The 17078-nt window shown below is 33.7% G+C and overlaps 2 protein-coding genes across 2 annotated transcripts; both read left to right on the top strand.

Moving 5' to 3' along the window:
* The first annotated feature begins 6690 nt into the window (after nucleotides 1–6690).
* LOC114730474 (uncharacterized) lies at nucleotides 6691–8798 on the top strand. The gene is made up of 5 exons (XM_028917557.1): nucleotides 6691–6876; nucleotides 7183–7428; nucleotides 7554–7718; nucleotides 8060–8212; nucleotides 8688–8798. Exons 1-5 carry the CDS (start codon nucleotides 6691–6693, stop codon nucleotides 8796–8798), a joined length of 861 nt encoding a protein of 286 aa, XP_028773390.1.
* Nucleotides 8799–8826: 28 nt separating this feature from the next.
* LOC114730475 (uncharacterized) lies at nucleotides 8827–9975 on the top strand. The gene is made up of 4 exons (XM_028917558.1): nucleotides 8827–8976; nucleotides 9153–9206; nucleotides 9311–9463; nucleotides 9622–9975. Exons 1-4 carry the CDS (start codon nucleotides 8827–8829, stop codon nucleotides 9973–9975), a joined length of 711 nt encoding a protein of 236 aa, XP_028773391.1.
* The last annotated feature ends 7103 nt before the right edge of the window (nucleotides 9976–17078 follow it).

A 17078-nucleotide genomic window follows, 5' to 3' on the forward strand; every position in this document is an offset into this window, starting at 1 on the left:
GAAGGATTGTTGAGCCATATATTCTTTCTCATCTTGTGTGATTTTCACCTAATTGTGGTTAACCTCTAGAACTTGTTTAGATTCTTTGTCAAAGCTGCATTAATACTTAGATTTGTGAAGATGATAGGGGCATTCATTTCTAAACCTTTACCCAAACACAAACCACTTCATTTAACCTTTGTTCACCCCTTTGAGCCTTCACTTTCATTCCATTCATTGTGTTTTTTTAGCAGGTGTTTTGCATGAGTTATTTGGTTTTTCATTTTGAAAAGTACATAATTAAAGTCTATATCTCTGCCTTCTTGGGTTTGGATGCCAAAAAGAAAAAGAAAAACAAAAAAATGGGGAAAAAAAAGAAAAAAAAAAAAAGGAAGTTATAGAAAAAGAAAATAAGTTACAACAAAATAAAATTTGAAATAAGGCATTCCATGATGGTTTGAAGAGCAAGGATTTCTGTTTCAAAAGTTTAAAATCTGCACTTTGGTGTTCTTTCATGATTGTACTTTAGCTCACTTTGAGTTGATATTTTACTACTCATGCATTTCACTTGTTAGTTCATTTCTTTCATTTGGCCCTACTTTCCAACATTACAACCCTTCAAGTCCCCTTGATCATGAGTCTAAGGTATGTTAGTGGTGGAGACATTAGAATCTCTACAAGCTAATGGTAGGTGCTAATCAAGGTGAATTGAGTGAAATTTTTCCCATTTCAGAGATGAGTGAAACACTTGTACCCTATATGAGCTCTATTATGTTTCTCTTCTTTTATCCTGCTATGTTTCAAGTGTTAATTTCTTTGCATTGAAGTATTCTACAATTGTTGATTGATTAGGAATAAAGGTTGCTTGAGTTAATTGCACATTCATGCTTAGTTAGTTTTATGTTTGCTTGCATTGAGTCTCTTTATTGAATTCTTCTTTATTGATGTTTTGCCCAGGAGTGCAAAAGGCTAAGTGTGGGGAGTTGACAAACTCAATTGTTTTATATATTTTGATATCTTTTATATGGGTTTTGTCAACTTAACTAGTTCTTTTGGCCTAATTGATTGTTAATTGATTTAATATATTTTATTTTGAATTATTATTTTATAGGGGCAAAATTGTCATATTTTGGTTTAATCGTGAGTAATTGATTTTTTAGGACAATTAATGCTACTTATTCTTAAATTTTGATTGCAGGTTTTTAGAAGTTTTAAAAATTAAAAAAAAGAGAAATAAATAAATAAATAATAATTAAAGGGGAGAGCAAAACGTTGTGTTTTGCTCCCATCCCTAATATCAATATTATCAATATCTATCATCATCTTGGTGGAAGGACCGGGGGGCGCACACACGAACAGCGAGAGCAGAGACATAGACCAGGGGACCTGACGGCGCTAGAGAAGGACCGAAGGACGTGCACAAGAGTGACGACGGCAGAAATAAAAAGAGAAGGGCAAACCAGGCGGCGAGACCATTGACGGAAATCTCTCCATTCATCTTCTCTGCGTCTTCTCACTGGTGGCAGAGAGAAGATGGTGAGCGTAAGCAAACCAGAGGGAGAGAAGCAGGAGCTCGACGGCAACACTTATCATCTTCTTCTTTTCCTTTGTCTAGAATCAACAGCGAGCAGAACAGAGTGATAGAACTAGAGGAGACCAGCGACGGTGATCATCTTCTCCCTCTCCACGTTCTGACAGAATCAGAGGACCAAGGGAGTGACGGCTTGAAGGAGAACCAGAGAAGCTCGACGATTTTCTCCACTCTTCCTTCCATATTCTTCATGGCTGGATATGGTAGACTGCTCGAGGTGGCATTTTTTATGGCAAACCGTGGCTAACTTCATAATTCTCTAATTCAACAATAATGGCAGGAGTTCGGACATCAAAAGGGAGTTTTAGTTGCTTTAATTTTCTGTCCAATAGTTGTTTAGCAATTCCTAGGTCTTAGGATAGTTATTCTGATTATTGGAAAATTTTTATTGTTTAATCTGATTATATTTGGAGATTATTGTGACTGGATTATTGTTTAGCATTTGACATTGAGTTGTTTATAGCTTTAATTTCAATTATAATGTTGTGGTTATGACATTTGTATTGATTTTGGAGTTAATACATTGTGATTTTCTAAGGTGGCTTGGAATCTTGGATCATATTGTCTCTTGCTAACTTTAATTCTGTTGTTTTGGATTTAAGAGTTCTGACTAAGCATTGGTTTTTAGCATCCTTAATCCCATTTTATTATTCTGGTTGCAGTCAATAAGTTGGGATTTTAGAAAAATATTTTGTGACAATTCGAGGTGGCTCGGTTGTTGGATTAAAAGCTTAATTATAATTCTTAATTCATTGTTTTAACTCTCGTATCTTTTGGAGTGATGATTGCCTGCGTTGTTGAATTAGAGGATTGATTGTTATCATTGTTATTTGTTTGTTTCATTTTCATTTCTTTAATCTTCATTCATTTTAATCATTTTTATATAAAAACAAAACAAAGTATTTTAATTTCAATTTAATTCAAGGTGTTTACTTAGAAATTATCAAATCAAAAATCCTTTTTTATAGTTTAGGTTACTTGCATTTATTTACTAGGATTTAATTTTGTTTTTGGCTCCTCAAAGTGAATACGACCCGGATTGTGCACTATATTACATTAATTCGGTTAATTTTTGGAGTAACCCCAAAGCGACAAATTAAGGGCAATTATTTCAAGGAGGTTATCCTAAATAACCTTTAAAGAACGATGATGAAGAGGAAAATGGGAAGGAGAGAATACTATGAAAGAAAACTTCTAAGAGCAATAATATTTTCGGAAGTTTTTCCTCTTGATAGTTCTCTCCATTCTATTTTTCTCCCCATCCAAACAAAGTTTACATGTGTAATTCTGAGGATTTCTCTCAATTTACACATATTTACTGAAATTTTAAATTGTTTATATCTAAATTTTAGTGATACTACAAATTAATTTATATTTTTGTAAACTAATGAACATGATAACAATAATTAATAATAACAATGACCAAGATCCAAGAAGTGGAAACTGGTGGTTGAGAGCTCAGGATATAAATATGGGGTACTGGGCAGCTTCTATGCTCAATTGTCGGTCAAAGAGTGCAACAATAGTACGGTAGGGAAGTGAAATACTCCTCTGGTCCTTAATATAAAATCTATTTAACTAATGTGGTTAAATAAGGAAGCTAGGTAAGTTAGTTGATTATAAGAAATATGATATGTTTTTCCAAAAACATCATAATCATTTTTCTTAATATCCTTCCTTTCTCACTTACTTGATTATGGTTGGGGGAGTATCTATAGGGATAATTTAGGAAAAATTGATAAATATGAGAAATAAATCTTATATTTAGGAATAAAATTAACTTAACAATTAGGTCCTATATTAAGAATCGAAAAAGTATTAAACAGGAAATCTAAGGGGAGACACACCACAATAGAAATGGAAAGTGGTTATTTCTCCAAGGCAGGTTATGGGAAGGCTGGCTATTTTGAACAACTTTCCACTGTTAATGAGAACAATACTCTGGTCACTCCTGATAACTTTAAGGTTTTTGCTAGCAAACCCACTGACCCTAAACCTGTCATGAATGGTGATGTCTGCTTCTCCTACGGTGGCCCTGGAAGAAACTCAAATTGCCTAATTTAAACATGAGGGACTTTGAAAAGTCTAAATCCATCCATCTATGTCAAGGAAAGAAGGGAGTTCTATTGGCCTGCATGGATTGAACTCCGTAGCCTAATCACTAGTACTATATATAGTTAAGACCTCATCCATGGGATGGATATTATATCCAAGGCCTCGTATATAGGCTCATAGAATAAGATTGGCCGGAGATACAATTTTAATAACGCTATGTATTTAGTGTTTGGTGTGACATTGTATCAGATCATTGTTCGCCGAATAGCTTAACCGCAAGAGGACGGGTCACAAGTAATATAAAAAGTATAGTTCCCTCAGAGACTAAGGCCCGATGAGTTAAAAATCATATATAATTGTGTTTTTGATTAGGTTAGGTGAAGCAAAAGTTGTACTAGAGTTGTGAAATGAGATTAGGAAAAACAAAGATTTAAATCAAAGTGAATTCAACTTGACTTTGAGACAAATAAGGGTCTAGTAGGGTTATTTTTCACTAATATACTTCCTAAAACTTGATTAATCACTTCTCAAATAGTAGTTAACAATAAGTTCAGTTAGCCCAGGGTTCACAGAATTGATTAAACTTTCTCAAGTCAAAACCAAATTTTGCAATCTCAATAAAACATAGCAATTTCTTACATTTGTTTGAAAAGGTTGCACTTTGAAAACCAAAACCTCTTTTTAGGCTATGCTAGATCAATAGATATATCTCTATTTTATCAACAAGCCTTCCATTTAATAAGATAAATTTCCAGTCTAGCACGTTTTTACCAAAGTTCAAAGATTAATTTAATTTTCTCAAGCTTCAACCAATCAACTAATCAATCCAAATGATGGCCCGTCACAAGGAAGCAATAAGCTCAAGGTAAAAACAACAAAACATTATCATTAACACTAAAGAGAGAGTTAAAACAAGTCTTAATTCATATAATAGATCAAAATAACCCTAAGATGACTATTCTAGCTACACATGTTTAGCAAAGAGCCACAACTATAAAGATAGTTCCTAGCCATTACAGAAACAAAGGAGAGGAGAAGAAAACCAAGAAAAAAAATGAGGAAGAAGCTTTCAATCTCTTGTAACTTTGAGCCTAATGTTCCCAAGCTTTAAAACCTCCAAACCCTAGTAGAGCAAGCCTCTAAATGAACCCCAAGGTCGAAGTATATCCAAAAATCACTAGTCCCCCTATGTATATGCCCTGATTTTTAAGTTATAGTGTAAAACGCACAGTTGCGAGGGGTCAGACGTCGTGATGGACCTAGTCATCAGCCTGGCGGATTACACAGAATGGGACTTTGGGTGAAAGGTTGGGCGCTGCGGTGGATATGGTCAGGAGCCATAGCTCCTCACACCGAATAGCATCTTCTTTAGACAGCTTGGGCACCGCAGCGGATGGGGATAGGCGCCGCGGCGGATCACACCGAATGCCTTCAATCTTCTCTATTGGAACCGCCGTGGCAGTTGTCTTCATGCGCTGCGGCAGTTGGTTCCCTTTTTGTTTTTCTGCTTCCGGTCCCTCTTCATTGCTCACTCTAGGTCTTTGGTCTACCCTGATCGCCCAGACTCGGTTGAATCCTTCTCCTTGTAATCATCTTTCAGCTCTTGCACTTTCCTACACAAAGAATAGAAGCCTTGCACCAATAATCTCCCAATGGTTAGCCTAAATCAAAGTTCACTTTGACAAATTATATTTTCTAACTTTAAGAGGAAAATCCTACACAATTAACTTCCAAAATCCATTAAAGAGTGCTAAAACAAGTCAAATTAGTAGGAATTTCAAGAGGTTATCAATCAGGTACAATATAATGTTATATGGTGTTTGACGATGTATGTCGTGTGCTTCAATTTGTCGTGGAAGGGATAAAATGTATTTCTTTTTTGGGGATGACATCACCTTTAGTTTATAAAATTTGACTTTGTTTTAGTTACGGTCTATGAAATGGGAAACTAGTGGTTTTAAGGTTTTAGGCACTTAAAACAATGTTTTAGGAACGTAACTAAAAATCTTTAGATGGATCACAACGGGGTTGAATTTCAGGGGAACTAAAACCAAAACAAGATCTAATTTTATATACTAAAGATGATATTAACCCTTACGTACTCTCTATATAAATACAATACTCCCTATGCTAAAAAAAAGGACATGTTGACGACTTCTTAAAATTAATGAAATTTGTTAAAATTTGTTAAATATAAAATTTTCTTAAACTTCTCAAAATTACCTTGATCAAGTTGAAGTTATTATTTAAGAGTGAAAAGAGTGAATCAGAGAATAACATTTTTTTAAATGAGTGAGAAATGTTTTATTAAATTTTGAAACATTTCTGAAATATAATAGTTGTCGCCACTCAACATTAAAAAAATTGAGAAAATTGTTTAAAAGGATCTGCTCGGCAAATTTATTGTATAAAAGGACCTGAAAATCATTTCAATGATCAATAATATCCTTTAGGGCAGATAGATATGAGGAGGAAATGATGAAATTGTCATTAAATGAAAACACGTACATATAAAATTTCAGAATATGATCACAAGTTTTCCTGAAAACATAGAACTTTTCCAAATAGTGAAACAATGTTTCCAGAAATCATGTTAATAGAAGAAAACTTTAAGAACACTGGAGAAGCATACACACTATTGAAGAAGACTTACATAAAAGACAAGTTGGAAACGCGATTCCTTTAGTGGTCATGGAAGAAAAATACATACAATTGAAGAAACATGCGTAGAGTGAAAGAAAGATTACATAAAGGGGAAGACAGTTTGTTACATACATTGTTATATATCTCATTTTTTTCTTTTACGAAAGCCAACACTATGTATGGTTGCCGCGTGCATGGATATCACAGATTTAAACATTAAAAAGTGTCTTTATTTTGGTTATCGTTGTTAATTACCAGGTTCATTTCCCGGGGAAAATCTTGTCATAAAAAGGACAATCAAATTAAATAACTTCACAATGTACTAGGACAAATCAGCCTATAAATTAGTGTCATCAGGTCTTGTGTATCCCCTTGAGAAATTTGACAAATGGTTCTTGCTTGATATATCTTTGTCACCAACAATGGCGGACAAATTAGGAAACGAAAATACCAGCTGGGTAGAGAAGGTGTTCTTCTTCTTCTTCTTGTTTTTGTTTTCTGTGCGGATGATAATAGCAGATCAAGACACAGTTATCAGTCATAGTCATAAACTTGAGGTTGATAAACTTTTGAAGAAGTTGAATAAACCAGCTGCTAAGTCCATTAAGGTATGTAATTCATCTCCTGGTTTCTCATTCCCGTTATGTTTGAAACAGTGAAGAAAATTATTGGTAAGTTTTAGTATTTATGGTAGTTTATGTCAACAATTTGTTTTTCTTAATCCAGAGTCCTGATGAAGATATTATCGATTGTGTCTCTATTCTAAGTCAGCCAGCTTTTAATCATCCGAAACTAAAAAATCACAAGATTAAGGGGAAACACTTGGCTTGATTGCTTCATATAGATATGTATAACTTTAAACTCCTGATAAAAAAAAAACTCAATCCGATTGACGATTTCATGTTTGAATGAAGATGAGGCCCAATTTTCAACCACAAGATAATATACTTGAAGTGAGTGATGAAATATCTTCAAAATCAAAGCCAATCGTTCAGCTATGGCACCAAAGTGGAAGTTGTCCAGAGGGTACTATTCCGATAAGAAGAACAAGAGAAGAGGACATACTGAGAGCAAGCTCCATGCAACAATTCGGGAAGAAGAATCTCAAGAACGTCGTACTACCCTTAACCCCAAATGTTGGAGGTCAAGGGGGATACGAGGTACGTACTTGTATTGTCCCTACACACACACACAACCCAAAATGAGAGAGGCTTTAGATTTTGTGTTTCGTTTTGCTTTGTTTGATGTATTTTTCTTGTTTCTTTGATGCTTTTGGAGTTTCCAGTATGCCTCAGTATTTATTAAAGGAGATAAATATTATGGAGGCAAGGGAGCCATGAACGTTTGGAATCCTAATGTTGAACAATCCCAAGAATATAGTCTCTCTGCAACTTGGGTTGGAAGTGGTTCTGATCCTGAAAATATCGAAGTTATTGAAGCTGGTTGGCAGGTATTCTTTATATTTTTAAACTGAAGATTGAACAAAAATAATTAAATTAATAATAAGAAAATACTGACATATAAAATAAAACATTTTTTTGGCTTCTCATGCTTTTGTATGCTTGAATATCTGTTGAAGTTATTATGCACTTATCTATCTAGTTAATTGTCGATTTTTGATTTGGATATTTAGGTGAATCCACAGCTATATGGGGATAATCACACCGGGCTTTTCACATTTTGAACTGTGAGTTCAACTTTTCATAACAGCCCTACATGTTTGATTTGTTAGTTCAGATATTTTTCTTAGTCCTTAGAAATTTCTCTCATTTACCTCTGTATATATGACAGAGTGATTCAAGTAAGAACACGGGATGCTATGATCTTCTTTGTTCTGGCTTTGTTCAAGTTTACTCTGCAGTAGCTTTGGGAAGCAGCATCATGCCCTTATCCCTATACAATGACACTAATTCCCAGTATCAAATCACCATTACCATCTGGAAGGTATATCATTTTACATAATGCCAATTATTAATTATTTGTATTAAATAGGAAGCAAGTAATTTTGATATACTCCTCTTGAAAGTCAAGATAAAAAGATACTCCATCCATTCCCAATGTGTATAAGAGCTGGTTGGAGATTGAATTTGATTCTAAATACAAGACCTCAATTTATTTTGTTTCTCATATTTATTATTTTTCTACAAGCTAATTTACTTATAAACTGATATAGTGATATAGTGTTTCACAAGGGTATTTTATGGAGATCATGTCATATTTGCTATAATTAATTAATTAATCCAACTTTCTTAATATACTCAAATCAGTCAAATAACTCGTGTATCAAGGACTAAATGGAATATTATTTTTCCTCAGAATTTTGTAAAATGCCTCACATATTGAAATGTAGAACTTTTCAGAAAGTGCCTTGTATTTGAAACAGAGATAGTAATTAATAATTGTGATAATTAATGAACAGGATAAAGGCGATGTAGACTGGTGGATGCGATATGGCACTGATCAAATTGCGGGATATTGGCCTTCCTCTTTGTTCTCAAGTCTATCAGACAGTGCAACAGTGATAGAGTGAGCAGGTGAAGTAGGAAACTCAGGAACTAATGGACAACACACAACAACACAAATGGGAAGTGGGCATTTTGCAGGGAAAAGCTAGTTATTTCAAGGATATTAAATTTGTTAATGGTAACAACCAAATGGTGACTTCTAATAACGTTGTGTCTTACGCTGACCGTTCCAATTGCTACAATGTACTCCAACCTGGGTATTCAAGGATAATAACGTTGTGTCTTACGCTGACCGTAACAATGAATTCTTATCAATAGAAATAAAAGATTCGTGAAGTCGGTCCTTAAGAATAATTCTTGCTATTTATTAATGTTACTTCCTATCGATCTCATTCTCTATTTCGCTATTGGCCAATTAGGTGCACCCACAACTATATGGGGATAACGCGACCAGACTGTTCACCTACTGGACTGTGAGCTCAAGGTCCTTAGCAATCACACGCGCGCGCACATTCTTGCAATCGTTTTCTTTTTGTCATTTTGATTCTCAATTTTTTTTAATATATGACACTGACAGAGTGATTCATATAAAAGCACCGGATGTTATGACCTTCTTTGTTCTGGGTTTGTTCAACTTGATGCTGGAATAGCTGTGGGAAGTCGCATCACACCATTATCTGTCTATGGTGACGCTAATTCCCAATATGGTATCACCATCATGATCTGGAAGGTACTTTTTAGTGATCAGATTACTTAATTGGGACAGCACTATGATTTTTCAAAGTAATATAACTCAATCTTTTTGGTAAACGTAGCTAAACCACTATTTATTCTTGTAGATCATCAAATCAGCATGTGTGAGATGTCTTGTTTTGTTTGAAAATTGAGATGCAATATGGTGAAGATAAAGTCATGGGATATTGGCCTTCGTCTTTGTTCTCACACTTATCTGATAGTTCAACAGCGATACAGTTGGGAGGTGAAGTAGTAAACTCAGAATCAGAAGGCCAGCACAGCACAACGCAAATGGGAAGTGGCCATTTTCCTTCAGAAGGTCAAGGGAAGGCTGGCTACTTCATCAACATTAAGTATATTAATGGCCAAAACCAACTCTTGCCTGCTGGTAACTTGGTCCCTTACGTTGATCATCCCAATTGCTATGATCTCCGAACTGATCATAATGATGATTGGGGCAACTTCTTCTTTTATGGCGGACCTGGAAGAAACCCTAATTGCCCATGATCGATCCCTTTGTCCTCAATTAATATTATCTTGTATGTTTATATTAGTATGTTATCTTTCCTCCACTACAATTCTAAAATAAGGATGGATGAGAAAACAGACAAATGCATCTTGAATATGTTTTCATTTGAACTTTCTAAAAGCTGAACTTTATAAGAGCTTTGTAACATACTACCTCCGATTCTTAATATAAGACCTCATTTGATTTTTATTTTGGTTCTAAATATAAAACTCCAATCTAATTTGTCTCTCATGTTTATCTATTTTTTCTTAATATAGTCCTTCTAATAATAGTAGTTCTAACTAATAAACTTGATTAGTAAGGATATTTTAAGAAAAACAACACCTATTTATTACGAATAACTAACTTAACTTATTTTCTTAATATATTTCAATTAATCAACTAGCTCTTACAATTAAGATTGGAGGTAGTATATTATTATAAATTTTTCATATTTTTATTTTAAATTAAAAGCTAAGGATAGACACTAACTGCATGATATTATAACTGAGATTAATCCTACAATCTCTCACTTACAAGGGGAGTTATTTGAATTTGCATCTTAAATAGAATAGATATGTCAAAATATAAACGGGTATTCATTTAACTCATCTCAATTAGTTTGGCGAATTGAAAATTGAAACTTGACTCTTTAATTTAGAGGATCAGAATGAGGTAGCCCACCTAAATTACCAAAAAATTTAAAAACTTAAAAAAAAATATATATCTTTAAACATTTAACATTCATTAATTTTTTTCTATTGATATCATTCCTCTTTTTTTTTTTTTTTTGGCTACGCATAAGTATCTTCCTATCGGAGACAATTTCATTTGAAGCATCGTCGGGTACTAAATATCAACACCTCTCCCAATAGGGATTATTTTTGTTACAATAAGGAAAGTTCATTAATCTTTTTATATATTTTATGGTAATGATTAAAAAAGATTTGCTTGACCATTTTAGGCAGCAAGAAGCTCAAGATTTGCTTAAAATTTTTTGCAATTTGAGCGTGTGGCTGCTCATACAGTAGTTTTGATGACGGTGTATGTAGAAAATGAGATTTGATTTGATTTTATGTTTTGAAATTTGTTTACAGGTTTTTTATTTTATTTTGTATATTTACAATATTTTTATAGATTTGATTTGACTTTGTATATTGGAAATTGGATTTCGTATATTATGTTTAATCAGATTCTGATTTTTTTCCTAAAAAAAGAGAAAAGTTAAGCCTTAAATAATAAGCATTAATTTCATCACTTTTTAATTTTATTAGTGCCTGTTAAGTTATACTCCCTCCGGTTCAAAATATAAGCTAAACTTTATCCATTATGTTTCTCAAGAAACTAATTAAAATCAATTTAAAACAATAAATGTGTAAGGCATATATTTGTTTTTCCTAATATACCCTTATTAATGAAGAGAATAAGTAAAAGATGTAATAAATGAATTAAAAAGGAAAGAGAATATATGGGGGTAAAATTGAAAAACAACTCACTAAATGCTTAGACCAAAGTGAATGTTATCTTATAATCCGGTTCAAAATGTTTAAGTTATTCACATTTCTCTATTTGTACTTTGAACATACCTATCTCACTCAATGACAAGTAATGGATATACATGAATCAATACTTAAGCCATTCACTGGACCAAAGGAAACGTATTCACCTTCTATCTGCATGTAAATGGCCTCTTTTATTAGATGATGATCCAACAACAGTAGTTGATTGTTGGCAAAAGGGAAAAAAAACAACAGTAGTTTATTTTAAATGATAAATTATTTTAACATGTAGTAATATTTTCTTGAGTATAAAGGAGATTCATAAAATCATTCTAATTATAGAGATCGAGATATGAGAAATGAACCTTACAATTTATAATCCGTAAATAGTGTGGTAATTTATTATAAATTTTATTACTATATTCATGCATGATAGTATTATACATTGTGTTCATATCATATATAGAATAATTATTACAGGAGGTTCCTGGGGGACAGAGTATGGTCATCCGTACGTAATAAACATGGATTCATATTATTTATGAGCCGTTGGTGAAAGTGTGTGTGTATAAGAACCAACAATTCGCAAGTTTCAAAGAAGTGATCCAACAACACAGACACAGAGAGAGAAGTGAGAGAAAAAAAGGAAGAGCCATGTCTCCATCCTCTTTTTCTCTCTAACTATATTCTTCATTAGGTAATATTAATATACAATAATCAACTTCATCGATCAAAACCACTTTTTTTTTTGGTAAAAAAAAATGAAGTTAATTCTAACAAAAATCAAAGCCGATTGAGCTATGTTCGATCAAAGTAAGTTCTGGAAATTATATATGATAGCCGTACCCCCTTGAACATAAATATATGTCAGAAGCTTTAAACATCAGAATTTTTTTAGAGGAAAAAAATGGATGAGAAAGATCTGATTATTATTTGATTGGTGGTAGGTAAAAAAGGGCACAGAGTAAGCTGGTCAGAAATGGTGGGGAAGGATGCTGACGCGGCAATTAGCGTGATCAATAAAACCAACCCATTGGTGAGTGTGGTTAGGGTCCAGCAAGGCCAACCTGTGTCTCATGACTTCTGCTGCAACCGTGTCTACCTCTTCGTGGGTCCCAACAACAAGGTTGCCTCCCTCCCCCAAGTTGGTTGACCACTTCTTCTTCATAATTATACCAATATGTGTGTTCCCACCAAATAAGTGCAGTCCAGTTCGTGGCTATGCCTCTTCATATATATCACTAATAAGGGAATATTGGCTATTTTGCCTTTCACCTGTACGAAGCATTCCTCTATCTATCAACGAGATATTATATTTGTTATCCTCCTCCCGTTTGTTTGTTTGATCAGCAATACTCGTTTTTTTACTTCTTATTTTTTATTTTAGAAGAGGATCTCGTAGTATACCAACTTCAAAGTATAGCACATGACCTAAGATTATAAACGTATTTCCAGAAATTGTCTGATGTGGCACATTGCATAGCGGTGAACTTCAAAAGGATTGAACGAAAAGGTATTATAGTTTATAGATCATTTAAGTTTGTAATCATCGACCTTGTTCGACAATTTCTATGCCAATGAACCAAAATGCACCTCACGAGAAAATCGATAGTCATGCTTTTCTGCCGCCAGAAGCACGGAGGAAGCTCTACGACAATATGTGAACATTCAGATGTAATCTCAAGGACTTTAACCGGATAGCAATAGAAATACAGTAACTAAATTATCACCATATATCGATCAGTGATAAATAATAATGGGTCGAAATGTATGGAAAAGAGTATATACTACCTTCGGTCCTAATTAGGACCAAAGGTAGAATTAAATGTTGATGACTCCTATCCTACCAGATCAGAGAAGATGAATCAATCCTCCTCGAAATGTCAAGGATTTAAAATTAGGGATGCTTAGACTTTTAGTCACCACTGAAAGTATGGCTTTTTGCGGCAACAATTGAAGTCGCTGCTGAAAGTCGAACTTGTCGACGCTAAAAGTGTAAAAAGTCGCTACTGAAAGTTTGAGTTTTAGCGACGACTTTAAAAAGTCACAACTAAAAGCGTAAGTTTCAGAAAAAGTCACAGCTAAAAGCGTAAGTTTCAATGGCGACAATTGTCGCCACTGAAAGTCAAACTTTGAGAGTCGCCGCTAAAAATGTGAATTTTTACAACTATTTTTTTTCACCAACAAATCTATTTTTTTATTCAAATATAATATTTAACATCTCAAAACATTAAATGTATCATTTTATGATGAAAAAAATAAAATAAGGTAATAATATTTCATTTTCATAGAATTTATGTTTAAATCAATACTTTAATTAAAATGTATTATATATTTACAATTATGTATTATATATACTCTTCTTATTCTTAATATAGGACCTAATTAAAAAGTTGATGTTAGTCATATATGTAAGACTTATTTCATATGTTTATCAATTTTTTTCCAAATTAACCCTATTAATATTCCCTCAACAATGATCAAGTAGGAGAGGGGGCATGGAATTGAAAAAGATGCTTAAGGTGTTTTAGAAAAAACACATCATATTAACTAATTTAACTAATATCCTTAATCTACTCAAATTAGTTAATTAGATCTTACATTAAAGACTGAAGGAGTACATATATAAATTCTTTTATTGGTTTTAGTGTCTACTTAAAAATAATTTTTCTACTAATTTGATAGATATAGTTTAATATGTTGTATGTATGTGTCTATATAAAATACAATTGATGAAATAAACTTTAACAATTTACAAATGATCAAAAGAAAGTGACTTTCAGCTACAACTTCAATTAATGTCGCAGAAAGTCATACTTTCAGTGGCAACTTTTTAAAATCACCGTTGGAAGTATGAGGTTTAGGTGCGACTTTAATTGTCGCCGCTGAAAGTCACACTTTTAGAGTCACCACTTAAAGTGTGACTTTTTACAACTATTTTTTCTCACCAATAAATATAATTTTTTTATTTAAATACAATATTTGACATCTCAAAACATTAAATGTATCATTATTTTATGAAAAAAAATAAAGCAAGGTAATAATAGTCCATTTTCATAATGTAAATTTATAATTAAAAATTTAAAATAATAAAAATTGATAACATAATGTAAATTCTGTTCAATAAATTTTAAAAAAATTAGATAATTAACTATACTTTTAGCGACAACTCAATTTGTTGCCACTGGAACATATCAACGATGGCCGCTACAGCAAATACTTGGTGACGACTTTTTATTGCCGCTAAAAAATTTCAGCGGCAACTAAAGTCAAAATTTTTGCAGTGACTGCGGGTGGCACGATTGCCTTGTGTAAAAAATCAAATTCCAAGCATCTGTGTAGTGATGAACTCGTATCTTTAATGATTCCACAAGGGTCCTTGATGATATTAACTGTTATACTATTGAATTAGACTCAAATATCTCTGATAATTGTTTTATAGTAAAAATTAGGTGTTAAGAGGTGTCATATCTAGTTTTGTAAATGGGCCTAAGTTAGTTAGGTTGGGCACTATAGCCTATAAATGAGAGTCATAGGGTCTATTATTATGTGTATTGAAATTCATGGCCATGTGGCCTTCATCAATAATATGAGTAGTATTCAGTTTATCTAGTTCTTTACATGGTATTTAGTAGCAGGTTCGAATGGGCTCACAAGCAAAATAGCCCAATTCTTGGAGACACTCTGATTAGTACACAGACCACCGATATCCACGACAACATCGTCATGTAGTTTAATTGCTATGCCTATTCTCTATATCGTGGGTAGCCCTAGTTGCTATTCCTTCGAGTAGTTGCCATTTCTTCGAGCATCTGTCGACTACCATTCTTGAGATTTCCATCTCAAAAATTGTCGCCTCTGTCATCACATGCATCTCTGATGAGAGTTTTCGAAAAAGAACCATTCTTGTGCCTTTTGTTCTTATCATCTCTTCCTTTCTTCCCAAATCAATCGCCCTACATCCCAATTTCAAAGTTTAATAAATTACGATGGATAAAGAAGATGATATAGCAGCAAACACACACTCTCTCATAGACTTCACCTAGCCTCTGTATCTTCACTTGTCGGACACTCAATCTGTGCCCTTGGTATCTCAAGTGCTACAGGGAGCTGACAACTATGAAGTCTGGAGTCGATCGATCAAGCTTGCCCTTCTCGCCAAGAACAAAATAGGAATTATTGATGGAACGTGTACCCGAGACAATCAAGATGCCAAACTTTATGATCTCTGGGATAGGTGTAATGCAATCGTGCTATCTTGGCTTGTCAATTCGATGGACAAGCAGATAGCTACTAGCATAGTCTTCTCTAACAGTGCAAGATTGGTGTGGTTAGACTTAAAGGATCACTTTCACAAGGTAGATGGTATGTGTATTTTTGCTCTACACAAGAAGATTAATTCCATGACCCAAGGTACTGTGAGTGTATCTGAACATTACACTAAGCTTAAGGACCTCTAGGATGAATTTGATGCTATCATGCCACTACCCACCTATAAATGTGACACCACTCAAGAATATACCAAGACAATTCAGCAACAAAGACTCTTTCAATTCCTAACCGGCCTGAACAACAATTTTCATTAGGATCCAACACAAATCCTTCTTCAGTCACCACTTCCCATAATCAGTCAAGCCTACTCTATGATTTGTCAGGATGAGTCTCAACAATATATTTCTACCTACACTAGTAATTCTTCTTTTGACAATGGCACTATGGCAGCTCATGGTGGAAGGTAAGGCAGGGGCCAAGAATGAGGAAGAGGTAGATCCTTTGAAGAATGTTCTCATTGTCATCAGAAAGGCCACAAAAGAGAAAATTGTCATGAGTTGGTCAGTTTTCCCACCAATCTTCAAGGGAGACAACCTTATAATCCTACTACCATTACCACCATCTCATCTTCACCTACCCAAGAACAATATGATCAAATATTGAGACTCCTACAAAAGGAACAAGATGATATAGCAATAGGCATAACTGACTATCTGGAGGAAACCATCTCAGGTATAGTTCTTGCTGTCCCTAGGTCATTTTGTGAATCTAATTGGATCCTTGACTCTGGTGCAACGCGTCATTTTGTGAATAGTCTAAGCATGTTTAATACAGTGGATAAATACTCAGGTCCTATAAGAGTAATTAAGGTTCCTGTTCGCAATGCAAGTGCACGGGTCGTCACAAGTAATAAAGTGATAAGTAGAGTATCATTCTCATGAGGATTTGGTTTCAAAACTCGGTCAAATATTGATTATCACACTTTTGCTTAATTTGAGTAACACAAATATCAAGAGTGAAAGCAACTATTTATAAAATTAAAAATTAATAAAAAGAAAAAGTGATTCTTCAATTCCAATGATTCAAAGGGATCTAGGATTATTTATCCCCCTTATATTTCAAAAGTACTCAATTAAATCCCCATTGTATTTGCTTCTTAATTATAGATTATGCTAGCCAAGGACACTAAATTACCTATAAGTGCTCTCTCAAGTCTCCAAATAGGTGTTTGGCTCAATTAATTCCTTAATCTGTTAATTAATTAATTAAGCCCCAATTTTAATTGCAAACCTTATGTGACTATGTGAGGTTAATGAGTATCTCTATCTCAT

This window comes from Neltuma alba, unplaced genomic scaffold (genome assembly GCF_004799145.2).
Source record: "Neltuma alba isolate B1F8T4 unplaced genomic scaffold, ASM479914v2 tig00012734_pilon, whole genome shotgun sequence".
In the NCBI taxonomy this organism is placed as follows: domain Eukaryota; kingdom Viridiplantae; phylum Streptophyta; class Magnoliopsida; order Fabales; family Fabaceae; genus Neltuma; species Neltuma alba.

Bases quoted from the DNA above. Each gene is read 5' to 3' on its own strand.
- LOC114730474 (XM_028917557.1), top strand. From the start codon at position 6,691: ATGGCGGACAAATTAGGAAACGAAAATACCAGCTGGGTAGAGAAGGTG. The intron at 6,877-7,182 runs GTATGTAATTCA...GTTTGAATGAAG, and splicing joins CAGCTGCTAAGTCCATTAAG to ATGAGGCCCAATTTTCAACC. The intron at 7,429-7,553 runs GTACGTACTTGT...TGGAGTTTCCAG, and splicing joins GAGGTCAAGGGGGATACGAG to TATGCCTCAGTATTTATTAA.
- LOC114730475 (XM_028917558.1), top strand. From the start codon at position 8,827: ATGGACAACACACAACAACACAAATGGGAAGTGGGCATTTTGCAGGGA. The intron at 8,977-9,152 runs GTACTCCAACCT...TTGGCCAATTAG, and splicing joins ACCGTTCCAATTGCTACAAT to GTGCACCCACAACTATATGG. The intron at 9,464-9,621 runs GTACTTTTTAGT...TTGAAAATTGAG, and splicing joins TCACCATCATGATCTGGAAG to ATGCAATATGGTGAAGATAA.